The sequence below is a fragment of the Silurus meridionalis genome, chromosome 12 (assembly GCF_014805685.1).
Source record: "Silurus meridionalis isolate SWU-2019-XX chromosome 12, ASM1480568v1, whole genome shotgun sequence".
Classification (NCBI taxonomy): Eukaryota; Metazoa; Chordata; class Actinopteri; order Siluriformes; family Siluridae; genus Silurus; species Silurus meridionalis.
This window is the reverse complement of record NC_060895.1, coordinates 24451027-24462471: the sequence shown is the minus strand read 5'-3', so window position 1 is coordinate 24462471 and position 11445 is coordinate 24451027. Positions and strand designations below refer to the sequence as shown.

General features: G+C 42.5%; 1 protein-coding gene across 1 annotated transcript; it reads left to right on the top strand.

Annotated features, from left to right (window-relative positions):
• Nucleotides 1-476: 476 nt before the first annotated feature.
• LOC124394205 (tripartite motif-containing protein 16-like) lies at nucleotides 477-5677 on the top strand. Its single transcript, XM_046862340.1, has 6 exons — nucleotides 477-1107; nucleotides 3024-3119; nucleotides 3213-3446; nucleotides 3611-3770; nucleotides 3963-4025; nucleotides 4247-5677. Exons 1-6 carry the CDS (start codon nucleotides 520-522, stop codon nucleotides 4774-4776), a joined length of 1671 nt encoding a protein of 556 aa, XP_046718296.1. The 5' UTR covers nucleotides 477-519; the 3' UTR covers nucleotides 4777-5677.
• Nucleotides 5678-11445: the final 5768 nt, after the last annotated feature.

The following is an 11445-nucleotide window of genomic DNA, read 5'->3' as shown; positions in this document are numbered from 1 at the left end:
CTATATATATATATATATATTTAAATATCTTTTAATGAAAGCTAAAAGAACATGGCTGTAAATTAGCCAAGACCCACCAGAAATCTCTTTTGCACTTTCAAATCAAATCAAATCAAATCAAATTTTTATTTATCACATACACATACATACAGGGTACGACATGCAGTGAAATGCTTTTAACGACGGTCCGGCATGAGGGAATAAAATAGGGTAAAAAGGAGAATAAAAATATAAATATAATAACAAAATTTAAAAGAAAAATATAATAACAAGAAAAAGAAGGCAGATAACTGACAAAGTACCTAATTTATTCAGAAAATTGAACAAATCACTTTTTAATTTGTACAACTGTATAAATCACAGAGAAGCTCCTGTACAGTAAAAAAGTCTCTCTCCTGTTGAGTGTTTGAAATGTGAACTCTTGCTCCAGGTGGCCACACCCACTTTCTCTGTTACACAATCACAAACACTGAGACAGGATGAAACAGGATAAAACTCTCAGTGTGTCAGTGCTAGAAAATGGCAGCGGCAAGTATTTCAGATCAGGATCACTTTAACTGTCCAGTGTGTCTGGATCTCCTGAAGGATCCAGTGACTCTCCATTGTGGCCACAGTTACTGTAAGGTGTGTATTAATGGCTTCTGGGATGAAGAAGATCAGAAGAAGGTCTACAGCTGCCCCCAGTGTAGACAGACGTTCACTCCGAGGCCTGTTTTACGCAGGAACAACATGCTGGCTGAAGTGGTGGAGAAAGTGAAGAAGAACAAACTCCAAGCTGCTTCTGCTGCTCACTATTACACTGGACCTGGAGATGTGGACTGCGATTCCTGCACTGGGAGAAAACGCAAAGCCACTAAATCCTGTCTGGTGTGTCTGGCCTCCTATTGTGAAGATCATCTTAAACCTCACTATCAGTCTCAGGCTTTTAAAAAGCACAAGTTAGTTGAAGCCTGTGTAGATCTCCAAGAGAAGATCTGCTCTCAGCATGACAAACTGAATGAGATCTACTGCCGTACTGACCAAAGCTTCATCTGTTACTTGTGTACTTTGGATAAACACAGAGGTCATGATACTGTTTCAACTACTGCAGAAAGAACTGAAAAACAGGTGAGTGTTGGACATTTCTAGTCAAAATTCATTTAATATTATTTAGTAGATTTAATTTGTTAAATGACTGTTATTATTTGGTATTAAACGTAGGTGTTGTTACCAACACCCAATAACCTTACAGCATTTTACAGCTAAGAACTTTAACAGTAACAGTGTTATCATGGTTTTTGTGGTTAAATGAGTTACAGTTTTTTAAAAATCTTTGTTGCTAGCTTTTATTCGAATTTATTTAATTTGTAATACTTTTATATGTACGTTCTGGTTTCATATAAAGACACACTGGAACATGCAAAATAGGTGTGAAGTCATGTTTGTCAGTGTCAGGCGAAAGAATGTGCCGGAAAACCAAAGTGCAATCCACAAAGGTTTTTAATGGAAGAATTTTTGAGCAGTCAGAAAACGGCAAAACCACAACGAAACTCCAGGTTCAACAATCCTGGTGAAAACTATGAGCAAACAAAACACACAGTCCTGTAACCAATGATTTTCAGAAACAGAGTGTTAGGAGAGTCCAACAGTGATCTTAAGCATAAGCTGTAGAACGGACAAAGAACTGGTGGGAGAACGGGGTTTAAATAGAGTGCAAACTGATAAGGCCCAGGTGTAGCTGATTAGTATGCGGGAGAGCTGCTTGGAGTGATAGGTGGAGGCATGGCTGGTGGATCCCTGACAGTCCCTTGGTGAGGTGAGCCAGGGCAATCCGTGGTATTTTCCCCCTGTTTCCTGTGGAAACCATGGGAGCAAGGACAGCAGCGAGGCCAGAGGGCAGAACGTTGTCCTCAGTTGAGGAAGGAGCAGAGCGACATTCTCAGTAGGAAGTGGAGGCTGGGTGACGTTCTCAGCAAGGCACGAAGGCTGGGCGATGTTCAAAACGAGTGAAAAAAGTAACGCCTTATAGTCTGGAAAATACGGTAAATTCAATACAGAGGTGGCAAACGTACACACATTCTTCACTTAAGTAGAAGTACATATAATTCCTCTTCTTCTTCTTTTTTGGCTGCTCCCACTAGGATTCTCCACAGCGGATCATCCGTCTCCATACCCCCCTGTCCTTCACATCTGCCTTTTTTAAACCAACTACCTGCATGTCTTTCCTCACCACATCCATAAACCTCCTCCTTCGTCTTCTGCTTTTCCTCCTTCCTGGTGGCTCCATCCTCAGCATTCTCCTACTGATATACCCCATTTCCCTCCTCTGCACATGTCCAAACCGTCTTAATCAAGCTTCTCTCCCTTTGTTTACAAAACTGTGCCTCTAAGGGAAAGTTTATAATAAAATACTCTTGTAAATGTTTTAAAGTAATTATGGTGTTTTACATTACATAAATTATCAGGACACCAAACGGAACCTTTGCTATGTTTCCACACCGATGGTTAATGAGATGATACCGGAGAAACTGTACCTCTTCTAAATTTCATACGGATTACATTAACAGAGGATATTTGTTTCGATGAATTTTTGTACATCCACTGAGATTTGGGTTGTTTTATTTATTTACATTTGCAGCATTTGGCAGACGCCCTTATCCAGAGCGACTTACAACTGAGCAGGGGAGGGTTTTAGGGCTTTTTGCTCAAGGGCCCAGCAGTGGCAGCTTGGTGGTGGTACCACTAAGGGGGTGCGTCAAAAATTCCTGGATTTTTACAACCCGGAGGGGGTCTTAGAAAGAGTTCCAGTGGAGTTCCACTGTATACAAATGTCATGTTAAAGGTTTTAATCTTGCCTCCTTTATATGCATAAAAAGTGCTCAAAAAAAAAAAAATCATGATTTCTACCAAATACCATTAAAGTAGGAATTATTCAAATTTGTACTTTTTTTGTTTTCTAAAGCAGGAATAATAAACTTAATTTTTTTTATATAATTATGTAGAAATGACCTCCTACTGCAGGAATAATAAACTGTACTTCTCAGAATGAGCTAAAGGAGGAGCAGCTGAAATCCCAGCAGAAGGTCCAGGAGAAGCAGAAGAAGGTGAAGGAGCTGAAACAGACTGTGTATATTATAAAGGTGAGGAATGAGCTGTACATGTGTGGAGAATGAAGTCACCATACGATAAAGTGTTACTCTTCAGCTAGACTTCTTGTGAACATGTTTGAACAGACACGTTCCCAAGCAGCTGTAGATGATAATGAGAAGATCTTTAATGAGATGATCAGCTCCCTGGTGAAAAGGCGCTCGGAGGTGAAGGAGAAGATCAGAGCTCAAGAAAAAGCTGAACTGAGTCGAGCTGAACAACACCTGAAACATCTGGAGCAGGAGATCACTGATCTTCAGAGGAGAATCAGTGAGCTGGAGCAGCTTTCACACACACCTGATCACATCCACTTCCTCCAGGTACACTCATTGTCTAATCTACAGAGGGCGCTGTTCCTCACAAAGTCTCCTCCTGAAAGCTCATTACGCCATCAGAAGTGTGTCTTTGGTCTGATTCAGTCTGAGCTTCATTCGTTTCTCTCCTCCCCTTTTCTCCTTCTCTATGATGTGTTTACTCTCTGTAGAGTTTCCCGTCTCTCTGTGTTTCTCCTGGATGTGACGACTCACCCAGCTTCACTGTCAATCAACATCTCTCATTTGATGGAGTGAGGAAATCTGTCTCAGATCTGAAAAAACGAGTCGAGGAGATCTGTCAGGAGGAATTCAACAAAATCCGTCCACAAGGTAAAGAAGCAAATGTTTAATCTGTTTCACAGTAAAAAGAGACTTAAAGAAAACAAATACCAGAAGAAAGAAAGAAGAAGAAATGAGACATTCTCACACTTAGAGCAGTGAGGAATCTTGTTTTTCGAATCCTCGCTTTAAAGTGTCTTCATGTGATTTTTACGTCTGCATTTTGTCTCTGTGTGTCCGCAGCTGCAGTAGTTCAGAGGACTTTGCCCTCACAACAACTGAAGACCAGAAAAGAATGTCTGCAATGTAATTGGAAAACACACACACAGACACACACACACACACACACACACACACACACACACACACACACACACGCACACACGTACACTTCTTTGTATTGTTGATCTAAATCGGATCCATTTTTCCCTAAAGACTGATCCTGAGTAATATTTCATATAGAATACACTTTTTTTTTCATATACACACACACTTATTACTAACCTGTGGACATTTTCTTGTTTTAGATTTCTGTTATCTGACTCTGGATCCCGACACGGCACATCCCTTCCTCGTTCTGTCTGAGAACCACAGAGCAGTGACGTGGAGTGAGACAAAACAGCAATACTCTGATCATCCAGAGAGATTTGACTCCTGGGTCCAGGTGTTGTGTAAAGAGAGTGTGTGTGGACGCCGTTACTGGGAGGTGGATTGGAACAGTGAGAACTGGGTCTACATATCAGTCTCATATAAAGAGATCAGCAGGAAAGGACAGGGTGATGAGAGTGTGTTTGGACGCAACAGTCAGTCCTGGAGTCTGCAGTGTTCTTCTTCCTCTGTCTCTTTCTCTCACAACGGCGTTAAGACCGAACTCCGAGGTCCAGTGGCGTCTAAAATAGGCGTGTACGTGGATCACAGTGCAGGAACTCTGTTCTTCTACAGCATCTCTAAAAGATTGAGGCTTCTCCACAGCGTCCAAACCACATTCACTCAGCCGCTATACGCTGGTTTCAGGATCGGTTTTAAGTCAGCTGTGAAGTTTTGTGAGTTAAAATGAAATGTTCATCAAAGTGTTTAGTAAAATTACTAAACATTTTAGAACATTTCTGGAAAATAAATTTATCAGATGGAAAGTTTTTACTTGTATGCACGATTAGGGGGTTTATTATACTGATAGAAAAAATAGAAAAGATAATTGTAAGATGGTCTGGATAAAAGTGTCTGACAAATGCTGTAAATGTAAATGCTTTGGAAGGATGTGTTTTTTTTATCTGCACCAGAAGAGTACTCCAAAATACAGTGCGAGATCTCATATAAGCAGTCTCAGGATCTGGGATCAGTGATGTGACTGTGCTTCTGTTTTTCACCACTAGTGGGCCCCCCAGTCCCCACACCTTACTCCCTCCTCCCTAATCTGCCCAGAATGTTTGCACCTGTGTGGCATTATTTCTGTGTGTATTTAAGGTTTTGCGGTTGTGTAATCTGTTATGTGTTATAATGTGATTTGTTTCTGATGTTATGTTCACCCCTTTACTGTTTTTCAAGTCTCTTGTTAACTCCCGAGCTCCCTGTGTAGTCCTGTTTTGAGTTTGTGTGTCCAGAGTCCACTGCCCCTGTCTAGTTTTCTTCTACTCAAGTTTGGTTTTGTGCTCAATACTTTTTTAATCATAAACTGTATTCTTACTCTGCCTGTGTAGGACTTCAAAACATTTAGAAAATTAAACTTTTGTAATATTTTTCTTTTTTTTTTTTTTTGGTTTGTGAATCTCAGACTGTTCAAATAGAGAACTATGGATTTATCCTGCACTCCCATCTTGGTCTCTGCACGTGGTTTCTAGCCCCTTCTTGTGGCAGACCATCAAAGTGCCTGCCTTTAGCTTGAGCATGTCTAATAAATGTCATGAATGTAGCTGCTTTGGCAAAGATTGTGTTTTCAGAAATAATAAATCGCACTCAAACTGCTGCCTCTTTGTTTCTGTCCTCCTACTGGTCCAAAAACACCCTACTGTGTGTAAAAGACATTTTGATTTTATATCTTAAACCTTAAACCGACTGTTAAAAAAAATCATCAAAAAAGTGGAGAAATAAAGAGTCTTTTCTCAAGCAAGACTCCAGAACCAACCTGTGAAGTGTAAAATTCAACAAAAAAAAACCAACAACAAAATTTCAAGCGTAGTGAATTTACAAAGCAAAGTGCAAAAAAGATTTCTGGTGAGTCGCAGCTAATGTCAGGTCCCATCTTAAACTTCACTATCAGTCTCAGGCTTTTAAGAACCACAAGTTAGTTGAGGCCTGTGCAGATCTCCAAATGAAGATCTGCTCTCAGCACGACAAACTGATTGAGATCTACTGCTGTACTAACCAAAGAGCTTCATCAGTTACTTGTGCACGATGGATAAACACAGAGGTCATGATGCTGTTGCAGCAAAAACAGAAAGAAGTGAAGAACAGGTGAGTGTTGGACATTGTTATTTTTTAGGCTGTTTATGAGGAAGACTGAACAAAGTCCCATGTTCCTGTCCTTTTCCTTTCCTCAGATCCCGGTCCCGGCATCGCCCTATCTCTGAATAGGGTTCTCTTCGATTGGAGGCCTGAGATTTCAGAGCTACACAGGTATCGTTAGCCAACAGGGTACCGGTGGAAATTGGGCTACTGTTGGCCGAAGTAGGAGAAGGAGAGGAGGAAGACGTCTACAGAGACGGCAGGGAAAGGAGCAGTGTAGGAGAGTGGAGGTTAGGGTTGGTACTTTAAATGTCGGTACTATGACGGGGAAAGGGAGAGAGATAGCTGATATGATGGAGAGGAGAAAGGTAGATATGTTGTGTGTTCAGGAGACCAAGTGGAAAGGGAGTAAGGCCAGGAACATTGGAGGTGGGTTCAAACTGTTCTATCATGGTGTGGATGGAAAGAGAAATGGTGTAGGGGTAATTCTGAAGGAAGAGTACAGTAAGAGTGTAGTGGAGGTGAAGAGAGTTTCTGATCAGATGATGAACATGAAGCTGGAAGTTGAAGGGATGATGATAAATGTCATCAGTGCCTATGCTCCACAAGTTGGCTGTGAGATGGAGGAGAAGGAAAGATTCTGGAGTGAATTAGATGAAGTGGTAGATGGTGTACCTAGGAAAGAGCGATTGGTGATTGGGGCAGACTTTAATGGGCATGTTGGTGAAGGGAACAGAGGTGATGAGGAGGTGATGGGTAGGTATGGCCTTAAGTAGAGGAATGTGGAAGGGCAGATGGTGGTAGATTTTGCTAAAAGGATGGAAATGGCAGTGGTTAACACTTATTTTAAGAAGAAGGAGGATCATAGGGTGACGTATAAGAGTGGAGGAAGGTGGACTATGTTCTATGCAGGAGATGCAACCTGAAGAAGATTGGAGACTGTAAGGTGTTGGCAGGGGACAGTGTAGCTAGACAGCATCGGATGGTGGTCTGTAGGATGGTTTTGGAGGCGAAGAAGAAGAGAAGAAGAGTGAGGACTGTAGGAGAAGTTGGACACTAAGGAAGGAGAAAAGGATTTGTACCGATTGGCCAGGCAGAGGGACCAAGCTGGGAAGGATGTGCTGCAAGTTAGAGCAATAAACGATGGAGAGGGAAATGTGTTGACTAGTGAGGAGAGTGTGTTGAGAAGGTGGAGGGAGTATTTTGAGTAGCTGATGAATGAGGTAAATCAGATGGAGAGAAGGTTGGATGATGTGGAGTTGGTGAAGCAGGATGTAGATAGGATTAGTAAGGAGGAAGTGAGAGCAGCGATTAAGAGGATGAAGAGTGAAAAGTCGGTTGGACCAGATGACATACCTGTAGAAGCATGGAGATGTTTAGGAGAGATGGCAGTGGAGTTTTTAACCAGATTGTTTAACAAGATTCTGGAAGGTGGGAGGATGCCTGAGGAATGGAGAAGGAGTGTGCTGGTACCGATCTTTAAGCATACGGGAGATGTGCAGACCTGCAGTAACTACAGGGGAATTAAGTTGATCAGTCACACCATGAAGTTATGGGAAAGAGTAGTGGAAGCCAGGCTGAGAGAAGAGGTGACCATCTGTGAGCAACAGTATGGTTTCATGCCGAGGAAGAGCACCACAGATGCCTTATTTACTTTGAGGATGTTGATGGAGAAGTATAGAGAAGGACAGAAAGAATTGCGGTGTCTATGTGTGGATTTAGAGAAAGCATACGACAGGGTGCTGAGAGAGGAGCTGTGGTACTGTATGAGGAAGTCAGGTGTGCCAGAGAAGTATGTGAGGGTGGTGCAGGACATATATGAGGACAGTGTGACGGCATTGAAGTGTGCAGTAGGAACGACAGACTGGTTCAGGGTGAGGGTTGGACTACACCAAGGATCGGCTCTTAGCCCTTTCCTGTTTGCAGTGGTGATGGACAGGTTAAAGGACGAGGTTAGACAGGAGTCTCCCTGGACTATGATGTTTTCGGATGATATTGTGATTTGTGGTGAGAGTAGTGAGCAGGTTGAGAAGAGCCTGGAGAGGTGGAGATATTCGCTGGTATATGAAAGTCAGTAGGAGTAAGACAGAGTACATGTGTGTGAATGAGAGGGATGGCAGTGGAGTGGTGCGGTTGCAGGGAGAAGAGGTGGAGAAGGTGGAGGAGTTCAGGTACCTGGGGTCAACAGTGCAAAGTAATGGAGAGTGTGTTAGAGAAGTGAAGAAAAGAGTCCAGGCAGGGTGGAGTGGGTGGAGAAGAGTGACATGAGTGATTTGTGATAAAAGAGTATCTGCAAGAATGAAAGGGAAAGTTCATAGGACTGTGGTGAGACCTGAGATGTTGTATGGATTAGAGACAGTGGCATTGAGTAGAAGACAGGAGGTGGAGCTGGAGGTAGCAGAGCTGAAGATGTTAAGGTTTTCGTTGGGAGTGACGAGGATGGACAAGATTAGAAATTAGTTTATTAGAGGGACAGAGCATGTAGGATGCTTTGGTGACAAGGCGAGGGAGGCGAGATTGAGATGGTTTGGACATGTGCAAAGAAGGGACATGAATTATATTGGTAGAAGAATGCTGAGGATGGAGCCACCAGGTAGGAGGAGGAGGTTCATGGATGTGGTGAGGGAAGACATGCAGGTAGTTGGTGTGAAAGAGGCAGATGTAGAGGACAGGGTGGTATGGAGACAGATGATCTGCTGTGGCGACCCCTAATGGGAGCAGCCGAAAGAAGAAGAAGAAGATTTATATTTTTGCATATTTGTCACACTTAAATTATTCAGATCATGTAGCAAATTTTAATATTACACAAAGATAACCCAAGTAAATACAAAATGGATTTCTTAAGGAATATTTGGAGGATTTGTTGGATAAGGGATGGATCACTAGCTCGAAGTCACCGTATTCTTCACCGGTAGTATGTGTGCGTAAGAAGGATGGAACGCTCCGCCTCTGCTGTGACTACCGGGAGTTAAATAAGAAATCCATTCCAGACAGACACCCAATACCCAGAATACAAGACATGCTTGACAGCTTGGTGGGCAGCACCTGGTTTTCAGTTCTCGATCAAGGTAAAGCTTATCACCAGGGGTTTGTAGAGGAATCCAGCCGACCTCTTACTGCGTTCATAACACCGTGGGGATTATATGAATGGGTGAGAGTTCCGTTTGGATTGTCCAACGCACCGGCTGAATTCCAAAGGAGCATGGAGGAGTGCCTGAGAGAACTGCGGGATGAGGTATGTCAGCCTTACTTAGATGATAATTTAGTCCATTCGAAAACATTTGATGATCATCTCCAGGATCTAAGAAAGGTATTGCAGTGTTACCAGAAGCATGGTGTTAAGGTCAAGCCTAGAAAATGCGAAGTGTTCCAGAATCGGGTACGATTTCTAGGGAGGTTAGTGACTAAAGATGGGTACACAATGGACCCTGCTGACATTGCTCCGGTTCAAGCCCTAAAAGAGAGGACCCCTAAAACAGTTGGAGAAGTAAGGAAGTTACTAGGATTTCTTTCCTACTACCGGTCATACATCGAGAACTTCTCCCGCAAGGCTGCGGCTCTTTATATGCTGCTCACTGATACGATGACACCAAAAACAAAAGTACGGCTGAAGCAGAAGGGCAAGGGAAAACGTCGCCAAGGACAGCTTGCATCATCACATCCTGTCACATGGACTGAAGAACATCAAAAGGTCCTCTGCGAATTAGTGGACTGCTTGTCCAACCCACCTGTGTTGGGCTATCCAGATCTGAATGAACCATTTGTGCTACACTGTGACACTTCCCAGGAAGGCCTCGGTGCAGTGTTATATCAAAGGCAAGAAGGCAAGTTAGTGGTAATAGCTTATGGATCAAGAACCCTAACTGCTTCTGAGAAAAATTACCACCTGCATTCAGTAAAGTTGGAGTTCTTGGCCATGAAGTGGGCGATCTGTGAGCGGTTTAGAGATTATTTGTACTATGCACCATCCTTTATTGTGTACACAGACAATAACCCTCTTACATATGTGTTGACAACAGCCAAGCTTAATGCAACCACATACAGATGGGTAGCCGAACTTGCCGATTTTCGATTCGCCATTAAATACCGTCCAGGAAAGTCGAATGCGGCAGAGAAGGTGTTCGGTGACTTTGTTTTGAAGTTTGGTTTCCCAACTAAACTGCACCACGACCAAGGAAGGGAATTCGACAACAAGCTGTTTGCCAAATTGCAAGAGTACATTGGTGTGCAAGGTTCCCATACAACCCCATATCACCCACAGGGAAACGGACAAGTTGAGCGGTTTAACCGCACATTGCTTGCAATGCTGAGAGCTTTACCCGAGACCGCTAAAACCGACTGGAAGACATCACTCGCAAAGGTTGTGAATGCATACAACTGTACAAGAAATGAGGCAACGGCGTTCGCACCATACTACCTTCTGTTCGGCCGTACACCAAGATTGCCTATTGATGTTATGTTTGGTATACAAGCACAGGACCAAAACTCCTCTTACGATGACTATGCTGAGAGCTGGAGAAAGAGAATGATTGAAGCATATGAGCTGGCCTCAAGAGTATCCAACAAGGCAAAGGAGAGAGGAAAAGCTTTATATGACAAGAAAGTGCACGGAGCTGAATTGTTTCCTGGTAACAGAGTATTGGTCTGTAATTTTAAGGAGAGAAGTGGACCTGGAAAACTCAGACCATTTTGGGAAGAGCAAATTTATGTGGTCACCCAGAGGAAGTATCCGGATAGTCCAGTATATGAAGTCCGACCGGAAAATGGGAAAGGAAAAACAAGAATACTTCACAGAAAACCACTAGAATCGCATCCAAAGGATACAGCAGTGCTGAACAGTGCAGAGTCAGAGGGAGAAGATGAGGTCTCATTAGCAAGAGAAGAGGTTGTAGAAACCGATGAAGCTGAAAAGATTGACGCAGAGATTCCTTCGCAACAAGTCTGCAAAAGAGTATATCCTTTGAGAAACAGGAAAGCAAAAAAAATGTTTAGTTACAACACCCTAGGTCAGCCTAGTATTGTGGATGTTTAAAAATGCAGCGTTACGGTATTAGTTACAGTGTTAATTGCACTTTAGTTCTACAAAGTTAATCAGTTAAGTTAAAAGAAAAAAATTGCTTAATTTATTTTTTGTGTTTTATCAATGTTCAGTTAATAAGTACATTCCAGAAAATAACACAGATAATGTAGATTGTTTCCATGGGGTAAGGTTAATTTCCTTCAGTGAAAGTACAGATTCCTGTTAATGAACAGTGATGGTGACAGAAGATCATGGTGCACAATG

Bases quoted from the DNA above. Each gene is read 5' to 3' on its own strand.
- LOC124394205 (XM_046862340.1), top strand. From the start codon at position 520: ATGGCAGCGGCAAGTATTTCAGATCAGGATCACTTTAACTGTCCAGTG. The intron at 1,108-3,023 runs GTGAGTGTTGGA...TGTACTTCTCAG, and splicing joins CAGAAAGAACTGAAAAACAG to AATGAGCTAAAGGAGGAGCA. The intron at 3,447-3,610 runs GTACACTCATTG...TACTCTCTGTAG, and splicing joins ATCACATCCACTTCCTCCAG to AGTTTCCCGTCTCTCTGTGT.